The following is a 20,286-nucleotide window of genomic DNA, read 5'->3' as shown; positions in this document are numbered from 1 at the left end:
GCTGATTGCTCTGTTCTGTTTATTCCCTCTGAAGCACCTGGCATTGAACACCATTGCAAAACAAGATTCTGGGCTAGATGCACCTTGGTCTGACTCAGTAGGGCAATTTTTACATTCTTGTCTTGATTATGGTGTCATCCTTCTCTCTACTCTTCCAAAAATCCACTTTACTTTTACAAAATAATTCTGGTAAGATCATCTTCTTTAACCACTGTTTTGATCTTATCAGCCCCTCTTTGAATTCCTCTGCTGATCCTTCCTCCCCCCTCACTACTTTTTGGCATATTTCTTTGTATGAAGAGCCAAGAATTTCACTGTCATTGTTACTATCCTAATGAATTGCCATATGAAGTTTAATTTACTTTCCACCATCAAACCTCAGTCTCTCAGGCATTCCTTCTCTACATATATATCCCTCCAAGTTACAATGTCAGTTTCCAGTTATTTCTACCTCATTCCCCTCAAGTTATTTCCATCGCCCCGCATCCCCAAAGATATAGCAGCATGGGACAGTGTAATAAGCAAGGTCAGGTAAAATTACAGGACTAGGGGTAGATGGAAGATGAATGAAAGGAGAAGATAAACAGATTGAATGTCTGTGGAAAGGGTAGCTGGCAATCTGGAGGAGTAATGGCATGGGAAGTAGAATAAGAGGAGATACCTCATACAGTTTATTCCGATATTCTGCAACAGAGAGCTGGATATCATCATCTAAAGGAAGAATCACATCATAGTCCAGAAAAGGCTCTTTGGAAGGGCAGTGGAACCTACCAAGAAGATATCAAATAATGTAATAAAACCTGAGAATGAACAATGCACACATACATGCACACAATCCAACAGCAGAGCCACTAAATGTTAATAGATGTTAAGCCTTGAATGAAGCATCAGATCATCTGGCCCAGGTGTCTGCAACCTGGGGCTCCAGGGCCACATGCATTTTTTTTCAGGACTTATTTGTGGCTCCTGACATGATAAATGCAAAGTAAAAAAAAAAAACCCCTTCTGATTATTTTAAATGTGTCAGTGAACATTTAAAAAACCCAACAATGAACAACTCGTGTCTAAACAGCAAATAATATGTGATCTCGAAATATTGGATAACTCCCCCTTTAATATGTTCAGTGGGATATGTGTGTGTACTGTTCTTAAAACAGGGTTTACAAAAAGTATGGTATGATGTTATTTATTAAGGACTATCTCATATCACGTGCATTGTGGCCACATCAATACCACCCTGTACCGTAAACCCACTGACCGCTACGCCTACCTTCATGCCTCCAGCTTCCATCCCAGACACACCACACGGTCCATTGTCTACAGCCAAGCACTAAAATATAACTGTATTTGTCCAGCCCCTCTGACAGAGACAAACACCTACAGGATCTCTACCAAGCATTCTTGAAACTGCAATACCCACCTGAGGAAGTGAAAAAACAGATCAACAGAGCCAGACATGTGCCACGAAGCCTCTTACTACAGGACAAGCCCAAGAGAGAAACCAACAGAACACCACTAGCCATCACCTACAGTCCTCAGCTAAAACCTCTACAGCGCATCATCAGGGATTTACAACCCATCCTGGACAATGATCCCCCACTTTCACAGGCTTTGGGAGGCAGACCAGTCCTTGCCCACAGACAACCTGCCAACCTGAAGCAAATCCTAACCAGCAACTATACACCGCACCACAGTCACTCTAACTCAGAGACCCATCCATGCAACAAACCTTGTTGCCAGCTCTGCCCACATATCTACACCAGCAACACCATTACAGGACCTAACCAGATCAGCCACACCATCATGGGTTCATTCAGCTGCACATCTACCAATATAATTTATGCCATCATGTGCCAGCAATACCCCTCTGCTATATACATCGGACAAACTGGACAGTCTCTACGTAAAAGAATAAACGCACACAAATCAGATATCAGAAATCGCAACATACAAAAACCCGTAGGAGAGCACTTCAATCTCCTGGGCCACACAGTAGCAGACTTAAAAGTAGTTATCCTACAGCAAAGAAATTTCAAGACCAGACTCCAAAGAGAAATTGCTGAGCTACAATTCATCTGCAAATTCAACACCCTCAGCTCAGGATTAAACAAAGACTGTGAATGGCTGGCTAAATAAAAAAGCAGCTTCCCCTCCCTTGGTGTTCACACCTCCAGATCAACTGTTGGTAGTAGGCCTCATCCTTCCTGACTGAGCTAACTGTGTTATCCCCAGCCTTACTCTGGCTTATTTATATCTGGGTCTGCAGATTTCCATGACCAGCATCTGATGAAGTGAGTTTTCGCTCACGAAAGCCCATGCTCAAAACTTTTCTGTTAGTCTACAAGGTGCCACAGGACCCTTCATTGCTGGGAGTTAATGACACTCACCATTATAAATCTATGTGTAACTTTTAATTTGAATCTGTCTGGCTTCAGCTTTCAGCCACTGTTTTTTGTTAGGCCTTTGTTATATTAAAGAAATCTTTAGAATCAATAATTTCTCCGCTAAAAAGTATGTATGCACCATAATTATAGAATCATAGAACACTAGAACTTGAAGGGACCTTGATAAGGTCATCGAGTCCAGTACTCTGCCCTCAAGGCAAGATGAAGTACCATCTAGACCATCTCTGATAGATGTTTATCTAACCTGATCTTAAATATCTCCAGTGATGGAGATTCCACAACCTCCCTAGGCAATTTATTCCAATGTTTAACCACCCTGACAATTAGGAAGTTTTTCCTAATGTCCAACCTAAGTCCATTGGCACCTTACAGACTAACAGAATTTCTGGAGCATAAGCTTTCATGGGCAAAGACCCACTTTGTCAGATGCATATGTTCCAAAAATTCTGCTACTCTATAAGGTGCCACAGGATTTCTCATTATTTTTGTGGATACAGACTAACACGGCCACCCCCCTGATACTAAGCCCATTGTCTCTTGTCCTATCCACAGAGGCCAAGGAAAACAATTTTTCTCTCTTCTCCTTTTAACACTCTTTTAGGTACTTGTAAACTGCTATCATGTCCCCTCTAAGTCCTCTCTTTTCTAAACTAAACAAGCCCAATTCTTTCAGTCTTTCCTCATAGCTCATGTTCTGTAGACCTTTAATCATTCTTGTTGCTGTTCTCTGGACCTTCCCAGTTTCTCCACATCTTTCTTGAAATCTTTCTGGTTTCTCCAAAACTGAACACGGTACTCCAATTAAGGTTTAATTAGTGAAGAGTAGAGTGGAAGAATGACTTCTTGTGTCTTGCTCACAACACAATTAACAATCAAGTGAATTCTTAATACTTTCAATAAATTAAATGGATTGAGCTCCATAAATCTCTCACCGAAAAACATGTTTCCACCTGTCAAATAAATTTTTACTCTCTCTGCACCATCTCCAACTTTTCGGCATCACTTTTTAAAAGAGAACTTGAGAAGTAGACATTTCCAGCATCAATGTTAACAGTGCTGTGTACAAAGGAAAATCACCTCCCTATCACCTCCACAGGCCGCTAAATCAGAATGATGAGGTAGATGAGGCTTTTTTTGGACAACTGAGAGAAGTTTCTGGATCGCAGGCTCTCGTTATCATGGGGGACTTTAATTACCCTGACATCTGTTGGGAGACCACTATGGCGGTACACAAGCAGTACAGGAAGTTTCTGGAGAATGTTGGGGATCACTTCTTGGTATAAGTGCTGAAGGACTCGACCAGAGGTCGTGCGCGGCTCGACCTGCTGCTTACAAACAGGGAGAACCTAATAGGGAAGGATGAGGTGGGTGACAACCTGGGAAGTGGTGATCATGAGATGATAGACTTCAGGATCCTGACCAAAGGCAGGAAAGAGAGCAGCAAATTATACACCTTGGACTTCAGAAAAGCAGACTTTGATTCCTTCAGGAACCTGATGGGCAGAATCTCCTGGGATGCTACCATGAAGGGAAAAGGAGTCCAGGAAAACTGGCAGTATTTTAAGGAAGCCCTATTGAAGGCACAGAAAGAAACCATCCCAATGCACAGCAAGAGAAGTAAATATGGTAGGAGACCAGACTGGCTTACTTGGGAAATCTTTGGAAAACTTAGGCACAAAAAGGGAGCTTACAAAAAGTGAAAACTTGGACAGATGTCTAGGGAGGGATATAAATGTATAGCTCGAGAATGTAGGGAAGTTATCAGGAAGGTGAAAGCGTAACTGCAATTGCAATTTGTGAGGAACAAGAAGGATAACAAGAAAAGTTTCTACAGGCATGTTAGCAAGAAGAAGGTGATCAGAGAGGGCGTGGGGCCACTACTGGATGAGGGAGGTAACCCAGTGATAGATGAGGTAGGGAAAGCTGAAGTACTTAATGCTTTCTTTGCCTCTGTCTTCATGGACAAGGACAGATCCCAGACTAATGTGAAAAGTAATGCATTGTGGGATGAAGGTGGACAGCCTTTGGTGGGGAAAAAACAGGTTAGGAGCTATCTAAAAAAGCTAAACGTACATAAATCCAAGGGCCCGGACCTAATTCATCTGAGGGTTCTGAGGGAGTTGGCGTATGTTGTTGATGAGCCCTTGGCCACTATCTTTGAAAAGTCGTGGAGATCGGGAGAGATCCCAGATGATTGTAAGAAGGCAAATGGAATGCCCATTTTAAAAAAGAGAAGGATGATGATCCAGGGAACTATAGGCCGGTCAGTCTTACATCAGTCCCTGGAAAAATCATGGAGGGGCTCCTCAAGGAAGTCATTTTGAGGCACTTGGAGGAGGGGAAAGTGATCAGGAATAGTCATCATGGATTCATGAAGGGCAAGTCATGCCTCACCAATCTGATTAGTTTCTATGATGAGATAACTGGCTCTGTGGACAGGGGAAAATCAATGGATGTAATTTATCTTGACTTTAGCAAAGCTTTTGATATAATTTCCCACAATATTCTTGTCAGCAAGTTAAAGGAATGTGGATTGGATAAATGGATGGTAAAATGGATAGAAAGCTAGCTAGCTGGTCGTGCCCAGTGGGTGGTGATCAACGGCTTGATGTCGGGATGGCAGTTGGTTTCTAGTGGAGTGCCCCAAGGTTCGGTTCTGGGTCCTGTTCTGTTCAACATATTTATCAATGACCTGGATGAGGGGTTGGATTGCACACTCAGGAAGATTGCAGATGATGCTAAGGTAGGGGGAGAGGTAGGCACGCTGGAGGGTAGGGATAGGGTCCAGAGTGACTTAGACAATTGGAAGACTGGGCTGCAAGAAATCTGATGAGTTTAAATAAGGACAAGTGCAGAGTCCTGCACTTGGGCCAGAAGACTCCCAAGCATTGTTACAGGCTGGGGTCCCACTGGCTTGGTAGTAGTTCTGCAGAAAAGGACCTGGGAGTTGTAGTGGACGAGAAGCTGGACGTGAATCAACAGTGTGCCATTGTAGCCAAGAAGGCTAATGGCATATTAGGTTGCATCAAGAGGAGTGTTGCCAGTAGATCCAGAGAAGTGATTATTCCTCTTTATTCGGCTCTGGTGAGGCTGCATCTGGAGTGCTGTGTCCAGTTCTGGGACCCCAATTATAGGAAGGATGTGGATACACTGGAGAGGGTCCAGTGGAGGGTGACCAAAATAATTAGGGGGCTGGAGCATATGACCTATGAAGAAAGGCTGAGAGAATTGGGACTGTTTAGTCTGCAGAAGAGAAGACTGAGTGTGGACTTAATAACAGCCTTCAACTTACTGAAGGGATGTTGCAAAGAGGCTAAAGAGAGGCTGTTCACAGTGGTCACGGATGGCAGGACATGGAACAATGGTCTCAAGTTGCGGTTGGGAAGGTCCAGGTTGAACATTAGGAAAAACTTTCTCACTAGGAAGGTGGTGAAGCATTGGAATGGTCTACCCAGGGAAGTAGTGGAGTCTCCATCCCTGGAGGTGTTTAAATCTCACCTCAACAAAGTCCCGGCTGGGCTGATCTGATGGGTTTGGTCCTGCCTAGGGCAGGGGGCTGGACTTGATGGCTTTTTTAGGTCTCTTCCAGATCTATTGTTCTATGATTCTATGATTACTGCTCCAATTTATGCATCCAATGATCTCGCATTAGTCCTTTTTGCCACACCCTTTTGCTAGAAACTTAGGTTAAGTTGGTTGTTCGCTATGGTTCCTAAATGCTTTTCATAAGCATTGCTGTCCAGGATACAGTCCTGCATTCTGTAAGTATGGCCTGCATTCTTTGTTTCTGGACATATAACCTTCAATCTGGCTTTATTAAAACATTTTATTTGAAAGGACACAGATTGGAAAGCTCTATCTGCCCTGTCCTCATCAGCTGCACCATTAGGGGATCATACACCTGCAAGTCCACTAGTATAGATACACGGACAGAGATGGCAATGGGGTTTGCTGCAGGGATAGGTCCCTAGGCTAGTGTTTCTGTGGTAAGGAGTGTGGCTGCTGGTGAGTTTCTCTTGAGGCTGGGCAGCTGTCTGTAGGAGAAGAGTGGCCAGTTTCCCAAGGCCTGTGAGAACGTGGGATCATGTTCCAGTATAGATTGTTAATTATTCCTGCGCTGGAGTGGTTTAAGCTGAGGGCTATCATCAGGACTTTTACACCTGTACAGCCATTAATGTGATACATGCCATCATGTGCCAGCAGTGCTCCTCTACCAAGAACATTAGACAATTTGGACAGTCTCTGCTCCAAATGATGAATGGTCACAAATTTGACAACTAGCAATACTACTAGGCATCCTTCAGTCTGTGTAGACGATGGATCGTGCCCTTTGTAACTCCATTTAAGATTGTCATTTACAGCATTGACTGTAACTGTGGAGGCCCACATGAGAGTGACAGTCCTTGCTACATCTGCTGCATATGTAGTGGGTGTCTGGCAGGTCCTTGCTGTCCTTTCTACGGGCTTGCTTCTCCTCTGCCAGCTGTCCGATCTTCGTGTTGCACTTCTGAAGGCCCTTGTGTAGTTCCTGCTTCCAGCTGCTGCGGTCGTCTGCCAGCTCTTCCCAACTATCTGGGTCGATGTCTACCTCCTTAAGGTCCCTCTTACAGATGTCTTTGTAGCGCAATTGGGGGCGTCTGGGAGGTTTTTTGCCAGAGGCTAGCTCACCATACAGGATGTCTTTTGGGATCCTTCCATCATTCATCCTGTGGACGTGGCCAAGCCAGTGGACCTGCCGCTGCCTGAGGAGGGTATGCACGGCTGGAATTCCAGCTTGCTCAAGGACGGCATTGTTGGGCACTGTGTCCTTCCATGATATCCCAAGAATGAGCCTGAGGTAGCGCAAGTGGAAGACATTCAGCCTCTTTTCCTGGTGGACATACAAGCTGTGTCTACACGTGCACGCTACTTCGAAGTAGCGGCACTAACTTCAAAATAGCACCCGTTGCAGCTACACGCGTCGTGCGCTATTTCGAAGTTAACTTCGACATTAGGCGGCGAGACGTCGAAGTCGCTAACCTCATGAGGGGATCGGAATAGCGCCCTACTTCGACGTTCAACGTTGAAGTAGGGACCGTGTAGACGATCCGCGTCCCGCAACGTTGAAATTGTGGGGTCCTCCATGGCAGCCATCAGCTGGGGGGTTGAGAGACGCTGTCTCTCCAGCCCGTGCAGGGCTCTATGGTCACCGTGTGCAGCAGCCCTTAGCCCAGGGCTTCTGGCTGCTGCTGCTGCAGCGGGGGATTCATGCTGCATGCACAGGGTCTGCAACTCGTTGTCAGCTCTGTGTATCTTGTGCTGTTTAGTGCAAGTGTGTCTGGGAGGGGCCCTTTAAGGGAGCGGCTGGCTGTTGAGTCCGCCCTGTGACCCTGTCTGCAGCTGTGCCTGGCACCCTTATTTCGATGTGTGCTACTGTGGCGTGTAGACGTTCCCTCGCTGCGCCTATTTCGATGTGGTGCTGCGCAACGTCGATGTTGAACATCGACGTTGCCAGCCCTGGAGGACGTGTAGACGTTATTCATCGAAATAGCCTATTTCGATGTAGCCACATCGAAATAGGCTACTTCGATGTAGGCTTCACGTGTAGACGTAGCCACAAGGTCTAAGACTCGCTGCTGTAGAGGAGGGTGCTGAGAATGCAGGCTCTGTAGACTTGCATTTTGGTGTGAGTATACAACTTGTTGTTGTTCCACACTCTCTTGCTAAGTCTGAACAGAGTTATGGCTGCTTTTCCAATCCTCCTGTTTAGCTCGGTCTCCAACGACAGGGTGTCAGTGATGGTGGACCCGAGGTAAGTAAACTCGTGGACAACCTCTAGCATGTAGTTGTCATGGCTGATTGATGGAGGTTCAGCAACGTCTTGACCAAGTACATTTGTCTTCTCTAGGCTGATGGTAGGCCCGAAGTCCTTGCATGCTGTGGAGAACTGATCCAGCAGTTTTTGAAGCTGGCCTTCTATGTGTGTCACTATAGCAGCGTTGTCTGTGAACAGCATGTCTCTAATGAGCACTTCCTGCACCTTAGACTTAGCCTTCAGCCTTGCAAGATTAAACAGTTTCCCGTCAGATCTTGTGTGCAAAAAGATGCCCTCTGTTGAGGACCCAAAGGCATTGACCGTCATTGATCCTATTTCAAATCTCTTCTCCCCTATAGCTGGAGGAGGGACTTGAACCTAAACTCTCCTACCTCAATATCCTAACCACTGGCCTAGAAGTTATAAGGGAAATTTTCCTCATCTTCTCCCCCAAAATAGTTTGATTGAACTCACTTAAGAGGCTTAAAATAGTAGACAGCTTTTGATCATACCTATCCAAACAGGTCCTAGAGAAGAACTTAAATGGACAAACTCCTGTCTTTCCCTGGTCTGTAGCTTGCCCTGCGGCTTAGCTAAGAGGCATCTAGATGTCTGAAGGGAGGCAGAAGTGCACATGCATGGAGGCAGAAACATATGAACTTTTACTCAAAATGTAGAGGTTGAGTGAATTTGGTGGGGGTCAAGGATACACTATATTGCTGCTGAAACCAGGATTTAGGCACTGAATTCCTTTTTGTGCATTCAGACTTAAGTATCTTTCATGCGATCAACTATCCTTCTCAACCAAACCTGTAATCTCATCAAAAAATTAGATCTGTTTTATTTGACAAGACCTATTTTCCCAAAAGCCAGGATGACTGTGTTTTTTCTCCATTAAACATGAAAAAGTGATGCAAATCAGAATCCACTGAGAGCTGCAACAGAAAGAAACAGACTGATCTAACCAAATAGAGAACCACATTACAGATACCTATATAGTCTCACCTTTCCATACATGAAACTAAACGTGGAAAATATCACATACCAGAGGGGCCATCACCTTTTCACATTAAGAAGAGAAAGGGGATTGAAAACTATCATTACCCTCAACATTTCACATGGCAGAAGGGAAATATGTTGGTAGCAGCCATGCAAGATATTTGTGGAGAAGAGGAGAAGGATACAGATTGCACACTGGCATTCCCCTCACCTTTTTACATAAGGATGTTGCAGGGCCTCCTCTGCTGTCAGACGTTTATCAGGGTTAAATACTAAGAGCCTCTTTAGAAGATCCAAGGCATCAGGGGGTGTGGAAGAGGGCAAAATTTCCTCAATTGTCATTTGTCGTCTGAAAGGCAAGAAGCACTTTTTGTTTTGTTTTGTTAGAATACAGACTAACACAGCTACCCCTCTGAAAGGCAAGAGTCAATTCTGTAGCTTCCACTGCCCTGTTTCACTGCAAAACCCTGCATCTCAATCTGGGAATCTCATGGAGGTAACTCCTAACCCCAGATTTTATTCCCAAAGAGTAGGTCATGCCCCAGAAATATGATGCCATGCTCAAATAGCTAGATTATTGTGGGGACTCCAACCTACTTAGTTAATGATATGGACACATTTTTTCTGTGTGACTAACAGTTAGAAAACTAAGGAAAGAAACAAAAGCAAAATATCACTGTTTGTAATTTATGATATAAGTGAACTGCTAGGAATATACAGACTTTATATATACACAGATTTAAATTTTTAAAAGTCAGTTCAATTTAAAAAATCATTACAAACTAAAATCACCATTTTAAGTCTTGTTCCAATGTCTTGGTAATGACCTTTTGGGTGACTGAATCAGAAGTATTGGAATAGTGGAAGTGAATGGGCCATAGTCCTCCCACTTTTGAAAGTGGATGTTTGGCTTGTCCACTTCTCACCACAGGCCCAGCCCAGGCCCTTGCTCTTCACTCCATGGCCCCAAAACTGGCCCAACCTGAAAGTTGATGCCTGGCCTGGGTGATAGTGGCCTGGGAAGCCCAGGCAACTGTGGGAAGGTGCAGAATTTTCATGAGCCCAGGGTAGTGGGGCCCAAGAGCAGCTCCCGATCCATGTTCCCCCACAGAGCCCATTGCCCAAGGCAGATGGAGGGTCTGCAGCTCCTCACAGTACCTTAGCCAGCTCTTATGCCCTAGCCGCTGCTTTTCAGCCCCTGAAGTCCCACACACATACAGTGGTCAAAGTAAAAGTTACAGAAGGAGAGGTATAGGTTGGATATTAGGAAAAACTACTTCACCAGGAGGGTGGTGAAGCACTGGAATGTGTTGCCTAGAAAAGTGGTGGATTTTCCAACCCTTGAGGTTTCTAAGTCCTGGTTTGACAAGGTCCTGGCTGGGATGCTTTAGTTGGGGTTGATCTTGCTTGAAGCAGGGGGCTGGACTAGATGACCTCCTGAGGTCCCTTCCAGCCCTATGAGTCTATGAAAGTTGAACCTGAAAAGAACTACTTTTATAATAATATAATAATAATAACTACTTACCTTACAACAACAACAACAATTTGAGACGTTTTATCTGTATGGATCCCTCTGAAGGTACACATCATTTCATGAATGAGATCAGAATTTCTGACCACCAGTTTATGTGGGGGAGTGCCTGCATCCTGCATATATTTGTGCATCTCCAACTGACTTTCAGTTCCCTAATCCAGAAACCCTATTGGGATAGGGCTTAGAAACAGGGATAGAGAATAAATCTTGGAGTCACATGAACAAAATATCTCTCAGAACTACAATTACTATAAAGAAAGAAACTGATCCTTCCTCTTTGAGTCCTTGAGTGGGATCCACACATACAAGTTCTTCTTCTTCTTCTTCTTCTGGGTGGTCACTCAATGAGTAGGATGTCTTCATGTCACCCTTCTATTGGTGAGTTTGTTGATGGCTGATTATCCCAATTCTGAAGCCACAGGTCTTACCATAGACATGGCTTGTGTTGGTAACTATTAGCAGGGTTCAGGCCTGTTTTTGCTGCTCTTTTCTCCTTTTCCACCTCTCTTTGTCTGCAATGCAGGGGGAGGGTCTCTCAAAGTGTACCATCCCCTCACAGACTGCCACTTTCCATTCGGGACAGTGCTAGGCAAGGTTCTCCCAAATGTCAACACTGATGCTGCACTTTTTAATGTGTACCTTTAGTATGTCCTTATATAGCTTTTGCAAGCCTCCAATGCTCCTCTGTCCTTCCTTCAACTTGGAAAACAGAATCTGTTTTGGGAGGTGCTGATCAGACATCCAAACCACATCATCAGTCCAACAAAGTTTCTGGTGAATGATAATGACTTCAATGCTGGTCATGTTTGACTCTTCCAGGATGCTAGTGCACCTATTCTTCCAAGGGATATTTAGGATTCTCCTGAGGCAAATTTGATGATATTGTTCAAGAGCCTTCAAATGACACTTGTATGTTGTCCAGGTTTCACATGTATACAGTAGCATTGCAACAACCACTGTACAGTACACAAAGGGCTTTTTCTTGGCACAGATGTCCTAGTTCTTGAAGACCCTTTGTCTCAGGCAGGCAAAAGCAGAACAAGCACAGCTCAAAAGATGCTGGATCTCCATGTCAGTATCAGCTTTAGTGAAAAGATGACTTCTGAGGAATGGGAAAATCTCCACATTTTTTGCAGCTCTCTATTGACTTCAATAGAGGGTACAGTGACTGTCTCATTGGTGAGGGTTGGTGGAGCACCTTGGCCTTTTTGATATTCATTGTGAGGCTGACATTCTCATATGCTTTGGTGAAGGCGCTGAAGATGGTCTGAAGAGCTATGGGAGAAAGAGCAGCAACCATGCTGTCATCCACATACAGGATCCCCATGATCAAGGTAGTGAAAGTCTTGCTTTTAGCCTTCAGTCTCCTGAGAATGAAAAGCTTCCCATTCATTCTATAGACCAAAGATGCTTGCCATCAATGAGGCGAGGGGTCATGGCAATGGAGATACAGAATAGTGCTGGGGCAATGATGCAGCCTTGTTTGACTCCTGTTTTGACGTCAAAGGGGTCACTTTGTGATCCAATGTTGGTCAATACTGTGGCAGTCATGTTGTTGTGATGCAGCCTCAAGATGCTAAGGAACTTTTTTGGGGCAACCAATCTTTGAGAGGTTGATCCACAGGGCACTATGATTGATTGAGGTGAACGTTTTGGTCAGATCAATGAAACTAATGTATAAAGCTTGATTTTGTTCATAATAGTTTTCTTGCAGTTGCTGGGCGGCGAAGATTATGTCCACTGATCCTCAGAATGATCGGAAGCCACACTGGTATTCTGGGAGAATTTCTTCTGAAAGCAGCAGGAGTCAGTTTGCAAGGATTTGAGCTAAGATTTTCCCTGCCATTGCCAGAGGGAGATACCATGATAGTTTCTACAGTCTGATTTGTTGCCCTTCTTGAAGAGACTGATGATCAGTGTGTCTCTGAACTCTTGCAACATCTGCTCCCTACCTCAGATCTTGAGAATAAGAATGTGGATTTGTCTGTGGAGCGCTGGCCCACCTTCTCTGAAGACACCGGTGGGGATTCCATCTAGTCCAGTTGCCTTGTTTCTCTTCATCGCTTTGATGGCAGCTTTGATCTCACTCAGTGTAGGAAGTGTTGCAAAATTTTCCATAGGCAGTTGCTGAGGAATTTGGTCAAGAGATTCCAGGATGATGGTGGAGGGGCAGCTCAGGAGCTCATAAAAATGCTCTCTTCAGCAAGAAGCAATGGCTTCATTGTCTTTCAAGAATTGGGTACCATTCTTTGATCTCAGGGGGTTGATTCCATGGATTCTTGGTCAATAAACAGCTTTGGTGGCATTGACAAAACCTCTTGTATCAGTTACGTCTGCAAGATGCTGGAGTTTTCGTGCCTTCTCAGTCCACCATTGGTTTTTCAGAGTCCTTTGTTGTGCAGCTGATGTCATATTGCCAGGACCTACAGTCCTTACTTTTTGTCTCAATCAGTTGTTCAATTTCCACATCGTTCTCATCAAACCAGTCCTGATGCTTCCTGAACTGGTAGCACTTGGTTTCTCCATAAGCTCCAATGATGACATTTTTCAGTTGATACTAGCCTTTTCCCACAGCTTCAGGGTGTACAGTTGGCAGCTTCCTTTGGAGCACTATCTGGAAGCCACTTCATCTGATGGGGTCCTTTCAAGCTTGTACATTGATCTTTTGGAAGAGTTTCCTCTGACTTCTCCTTTGGTGACAATCCCAATCCTCATCGTGGATCAAATCACACTTTGATTGGTCCAGCAGTCATCAGCACTAGTCATTGCACATATGAGAAGGACATCATGCCCATTCTGAACACAGATGATGACATAATCTATGAGGTGCTGGAGCTTCAGTCAAGGATGTCTTAAATTTGTTTTTCTGGCAGAAGAAGGTGCTCATGATGACAAGCTTGTGTTTCACACATTTCATAAGGGGGAGAACTCCATTGGAGTTACTGTTGCCAACTCCTTCTTTCCCAATGGTAGTCTACCCGAGGTCTGTGCCTCTTTCAACCTTGACACTGAAATCCCCCAAGAGAATAATCTTGTCTCCTTTGGGACTGTGTCCAATTGGGTGTAGAACTTGTCTGTCACATCATCTTCAGTGTCTATAGTTTGTGGATAAGCACTCACAATAGTTGTCTGTTGGTTTTTGCAAGCTTCAAGTGGAGAGTCATGAGATGCTGATTAATGCCAATAGGATTTCAGATAGGATCTTTGTCAGTTAATTCTTGATGGCAAATCCTACCTCATGAATTCATTTATCTTCCTTCGGGGTTCCTTTCCAGAACAAGGTGCACCCTCCATCTTCTTCTGCTAGCTGTCCTTCTTCTGGTCTGTGTTTCTGCCAGGGCAGCTGTATCGATGCCGAATCATCGCAGCTCACAAGTGACAATTGCTGATTTTTTTGGATCATCCACTGGCTGAGCTGTCCATTAAAGTCCAAATAGTCCATGTTCCAAAGTTTACCCTTCAATTTTTACCATATAGAGATGAACCCACTGGATGCAGTTATCCAGTCGGACAGTGAGGGAGGATTGAGTTGGACTATGATTAGGGCACCTTTTCTAGTCCCCTCCTCATGAGAGGTAGCAAAGTAGATCCTACATAGAGCTGCTCAGTTGTGCATGCAGCTGTGGACTCTTCTACCACCTCAGTCCTCAAAATGGAATGAGTGATACATACATCCCCACCTATGAGCTTGTCCATGACTAAAAGCTTCCAGATATCACAATCCTGCTGTCATTGCCATTTGCCAGTTGCCGTAGCGCTTAAGCTTAGGAGAGTCATGCCTATACATAGACGTCTGTTAATGTATCTGTTAATGGTCTGCAGCCACCACATGATCCTTGATGGATAAAAGGTCCAGGTCCAACAGCATTGGATCCATGATGATCAGGAGACTCCTGTCTGCTGCAGCTCTCATCCACCTTCACAGACATTATAGCATTTCCATTGCTATCCTCAGCCTGTTCAGCTATTGAAGACTTTTAGAACTGTTCTTTATCTGGACCCTCCCCCTTGACTTTACCATGCATGGGTGATCCTGCCGGAAATATGAGACTCCCTATGGCATCCCTCTTGGGTTCATTGGAATACGCAAGCCCACTCACCATGACAAGGTGATGATCCCAAGTGGTTAGCAGTATCCACTTAGTAAGAAGAGGAACTGAAGCTACTTCAGTGAATTATATAACACTTTATGAAGGCAAGCACAATTTGGAGACACACTGGAGTGTTTTAAGTTAAAAAAGGTAGAACAAGAGGTCCTCAAGTTCCTGGAAGTGTCATGGATTCACATGACAATTAGATAAACATTTTAAAAAATGGAAGAAAATATTTATAGTTGAAATATTTTAAGTTTGTTTAAATTGGTTAATTTCAGCAGAATGTGATTGCCACCCCTCTTTGGACATCATTTATATTGGAGCCAGTGGCTACGTCTACACGTGCAGCCAACATCGAAATAGTCTATTTCGATGAATAACGTCTACACGTCCTCCAGGGCCAGCAACGTCGATGTTCAACTTCGACGTTGCTCAGCCCAACATCGAAATAGGCGCAGCGAGGGAACGTCTACACGTCAAAGTAGCACACTTCGAAATAGGGATGCCAGGCACAGCTGCAGACAGGGTCACAGGGCGGACTCAACAGCAAGCCGCTCCCTTAAAGGGCCCCTCCCAGACACACTTTCACTAAACAACACAAGATACACAGAGCTGACAACTGGTTGCAGACCCTGTGCCTGCAGCATAGATCCCCAGCTGCCGCAGAAGCAGCCAGAAGCCCTGGGCTAAGGGCTCCTGCCCACGGTGACCATAGAGCCCCGCAGGGGCTGGAGAGAGAGCATCTCTCAACCCCCCAGCTGATGGCCGCCATGGAGGACCCAGCAATTTCGACGTTGCGGGACGCGGATCGTCTACACGGTCCCTACTTCGACGTTGAACGTCGAAGTAGGGCGCTATTCCTATCTCCTCATGAGGTTAGCGACTTCGACGTCTCGCCGCCTAACGTCGAAGTTGGTGCCGCTACTTTGAAGTAGCGTGCACGTGTAGACGCAGCTAGTGTGACAAATAACAGGACATTACAATGATGGGTGAATTAGGAGGAGGAAGTTTCACCATCATGACTGCTACCAGTCTCAGGTTCCTGGGATCCACCAGGATATGACTGAGACTTTGTCTTCCTGATCTTGAAAGATGTCCTGACCAGACCAAGACAGAGAATGTGACCCCTTCAGCAGCTTCAACTAAGTCTTGAACACTGGCTAGAATCTGCCCCTTGGGTTCCAGCTGTCATTTCCACCCTGGAATGTCATCTTGCTTTCCCACTCTTCTTCTCCTCTTTCCTTCACCTTTTGCAATATTGCTGTAACCAGGGGGGGCAGCTAAAAGTAACATCCTACATAGCCCAATGCTGGCAAAGTTTGCCAGGTCTTTGAGGAGTTCATAAGACCATGTGCCGGCCCTGTCATTTCTTGCACCTGGACTGCAAGAAAAAGAAAGTGTTAGAGACCCTCAGCAAGTTGTCTTGCTTTGTCTTAAAGAAAATATAATTGTATTTCAACAACTAACTAAGAACCATCTTACCTATATAGCTCTTTTTCCCCCAAAAGGGATAGTTAAGACTGGAGTAGAAAGAAAGAGCCTGAAGCATGGGCCTGGTATAAGATCTGAACCAAAGTCAACAATAGTTATGCTATTTGTAACAGGCAGGCCCTGTCAAAAAAAGATGTTTGCCTGTAAATTGGTGCCAAGGACATGAACTCAGCATCAGTATTGCTAACATTGCTAAAACACAAGGAACATGTACACACATTCCAGCAGGAGAGACAAAGAACACCCCAATCTATCATGCAATAAAATGGTAACAGAGAGGAAGCTGTGCTAGTCTATACACTATCAAAACAAAAAGCAGTCAAGTAGCAGTTTAAAGACTAGCAAAATAGTTTATTAGGTGAGCTTTCGTGGGACAGACCCACTTCTTCAGACCATAGTCAGACCAGAACAGACTCAATATTTAAGGCACAGAGAACCAAAAACAGTAAGCAAGGAGGACAAATCAGAAAAAGACAATCAAGGTGAGCAAATCAGAGAGTGGAGGGGTGGGGGGAAGGTCAAGAATTAGATTGAGCCAAGTATGCAGATTCAAATTCGGCACATTAACACATGGTTTAAATCGTGATGGGAACTTTCTGAGTCACTATAGGGGCTCGTCTGCATACTTGCCTTCTTCCAGGTCCTTGCAGCGTATAGGCTGTGGTCTGCCACAGGTGTCATTGGAAAAGTTGTGATTTGCTTAATATATTCATACAAATAGGACAATCATAATATTTGTAGCTGAAGTTATGAATATTGACTATATCTCTATATTTCAAATACAGTTACACCTGTATAACTCTCACTATATGAGGTGCTTTCAGTATAGACAGTGGGTGGGGAAGGAGACTTATTCAGGACAATGGGCCATTATGAAAAAAATAAAAAACAATACAGGTCATAGGAGAAGCTTATCTCCCATTTGGTGACGAAACTTCCTCAGAATACTCCAAACAGCCTGTGAGCAATGGCTGCTATGACTCAACAAGGACATATGATTAGGCCAGATGATGCTGGGCTCCATCTTTCGATGTCAGTGTTCTTCCACATACTGGTGTGGGAAGTTCTGAAACAAAGGGTTCCCACCATGTGTAAAAGTTATATAAAACAGGAAGTGACATCAGCTGGTATTCTTCAATCCCCACACAAGAGGACACTTGAGCTGAGTCTACACGTGCACGCTACTTCGAAGTAGCGGCACCAATTTCGAAATAGCGCCCGTTGCGTCTACACGCGTCGGGCGCTATTTCGAAGTTAACTTCGATGTTAGGCGGCGAGACGTCGAAGTCGCTAACCTCATGAGGAGATAGGAATAGCGCCCTACTTCGACGTTCAACGTCGAAGTAGGGACCGTGTAGACGATCCGCGTCCCGCAACGTCGAAATTGCTGGGTCCTCCATGGCGGCCATCAGCTGGGGGGTTGAGAGATGCTCTCTCTCCAGCCCCTGCGGGGCTCTATGGTCACCGTGGGCAGGAGCCCTTAGCCCAGGGCTTCTGGCTGCTTCTGCGGCAGCTGGGGATCTATGCTGCAGGCACAGGGTCTGCAACCAGTTGTCAGCTCTGTGTATCTTGTGTTGTTTAGTGCAACTGTGTCTGGGAGGGGCCCTTTAAGGGAGCGGCTGGCTGTTGAGTCCGCCCTGTGACCCTGTCTGCAGCTGTGCCTGGCATCCCTATTTCGATGTGTGCTACTTTGACGTGTAGACGTTCCCTCGCTGCGCCTATTTCGATGTTGGGCTGAGCAACGTCGAAGTTGAACATCGACGTTGCCGGCCCTGGAGGACGTGTAGACGTTATTCATCGAAATAGCCTATTTCGATGTCGCAACATCGAAATAAGCTATTTCGATGTTGGCTGCACGTGTAGACGTAGCCTTGGAAACACCTGAGGAACAAAAGTTGATCTGGGAGAAGCACTGGACCCAGGCCAAAGGGATTTCTAGCTTGTGAATGGGATTCCCAGCTGCAAAGCAAACACAGCTTACCATGTAAGAATCTGAAGCCTGCATTTATTATTTCTTAGGCCAAGAATCTGCTATCATAAATAATCTATTTAGTATATTAAGTTTACATTTTTTATTTGCCATGTTGTCTGCTTTGATCGGATTGCTATCTCTTATAGGCTACGTCTACACGTGCACCCAACTTCGAAATAGCTTATTTCGATGTAGCAACATCGAAATAGGCTATTTCGATGAATAACGTCTACACGTCCTCCAGGGCTGGCAACGTCGATGTTCAACTTCGACGTTGCTCAGCCCAACATCGAAATAGGCACAGCGAGGGAACGTCTACACGGCAAAGTAGCACACATCGAAATAAGGGAGCCAGGCACAGCTGCAGACAGGGTCACGGGGCGGACTCAACAGCAAGCCGCTCCCTTAAAGGGCCCCTCCCAGACACACTTTCATTAAACAGTGCAAGATACACAGAGCCAACAACTAGTTGCAGACCCTGTATATGCAGCACGGACCCCCAGCTGCAGCAGCAGCAGCCAGAAGCCCTGGGCTAAGGGCTGCTGCCCACGGTGACCACAGAGCCCCGCAAGGGCTGGAGAGAGAGTATCTCTCAACCCCCCAGCTGATGGCCGCCATGGAGGACCCCGCTATTTCGATGTTGCGGGACGCGGATCGTCTACACGTCCCTACTTCGATGTTGAACGTCGAAGTAGGGCGCTATTCCCATCCGCTCATGGGGTTAGCGACTTCGACGTCTCGTCGCCTAACGTCGATTTCAACTTCGAAATAGCGCCCAACACGTGTAGACGTGACGGGCGCTATTTCGAAGTTACTGCCGCTACTTCGAAGTAGCGTGCACGTGTAGACGCAGCCATAAGGACTTAAAATCTGTCTTTTTTAGTTAATAAACTTGTTTGTGCTTTATCAAAACCAGTGAGCTGGAGAGAAGCATATGGGAATCTTAGCTCAGTATGGGAATCTTAGCATATTCCTCTCCGCATTCAGGGAGGGGGCAAATTATGAGCATAAGCTATGCATTTCTTTGTGCTACATAAGAACATAAGAATGGCCATACTGGGTCAGACCAAAAGTCCATCTAGCCCAGTATCCTGTCTGCCGACAGTAGCCAATGCCAGGTACCCCAGAGGAGGTGAACTGAAGACAATGATCAAGTGATTTGTCTCCTGCCATCCATGTCCTGCCTTCAACAAAAGGCTAGTCACCATACCTTACCCCTTGCTAATAGCCATCTATGGACCTAACCTCCAAATATTTATCGAGCTCTTTTTTAAACTCTATTGGAGTCCTGGCCTTCACAGTGTCCTCTGGTAAGGAGTTCCACAGGTTGACTGTGCGCTGTGTGAAGAAAAACTTTCTTTTATTAGTTTTGAACCTGCTACCCATTAATTCATTTGGTGTCCTCTAGTTCTTATATTATGGGAACAAGTAAATAACTTTTCTGTATTCACTTTCTCCACACCATTCACGATTTTATATACCTCTATCATATCGCCCCTCAGTCTCCTCTTTTCTAGACTGAAAAGTCCCAGTCTCTCTAGCCTCTCCTCATATGGGACCCGTTCCAAACCCTTAATCATTTTAGTTGCCCTTTTCTGAACCTTTTCTAATGCCAACATATCCTTTTTGAGGTGAGGAGACCACATCTGCACGCAGTACTCAAGATGTGGGCATACCAAAGTTTTATATAGGGGAAGCAAGATATTCTTCCTCTTATTTTCTATCCCTTTTTTAATTATTCCTAACATCCTATTTGCTTTACTGACTGCCGCTACACACTGTGTGGATGTTTTCAGAGAACTAGCCATTATAATTCCAAGATCTCTTTCCTGATCTGTTGTAGCTAAATTTTCCATCATATTGTATGTATAATTGGAGTTATTTTTCCCGATGTGCATTACTTTACACTTACCCACATTAAACTTGGGGGTTATACTCCAATGGGAATTGAGAGTATGGAAATCTAGGAAACTGTCTGCTGCATGTATTTGAGTGGC

The 20,286-nt window shown here is 45.0% G+C and overlaps 1 protein-coding gene across 3 annotated transcripts in view; it reads right to left on the bottom strand.

The window, feature by feature from the left end:
• MAPK15 (mitogen-activated protein kinase 15) overlaps nt 1-20,286 on the bottom strand; it is a 235,884-nt gene that overhangs the window by 144,100 nt on the left and 71,498 nt on the right. For all 3 annotated transcript variants that reach the window (XM_074986373.1, XM_074986371.1, XM_074986374.1), the window contains exons 9-10: nt 9,410-9,547; nt 662-767 (exon numbers count right to left, since the gene is read on the bottom strand). In XM_074986373.1, the coding sequence (XP_074842474.1) occupies nt 662-767; nt 9,410-9,547 (244 nt within the window). The remainder of the gene's footprint in view (nt 1-661; nt 768-9,409; nt 9,548-20,286) is intronic.

Source organism: Carettochelys insculpta, chromosome 2, assembly GCF_033958435.1.
Source record: "Carettochelys insculpta isolate YL-2023 chromosome 2, ASM3395843v1, whole genome shotgun sequence".
In the NCBI taxonomy this organism is placed as follows: domain Eukaryota; kingdom Metazoa; phylum Chordata; order Testudines; family Carettochelyidae; genus Carettochelys; species Carettochelys insculpta.
The sequence above is the reverse complement of the archived record's forward strand: the minus strand, read 5'-3'. Positions and strand labels throughout refer to the sequence as shown.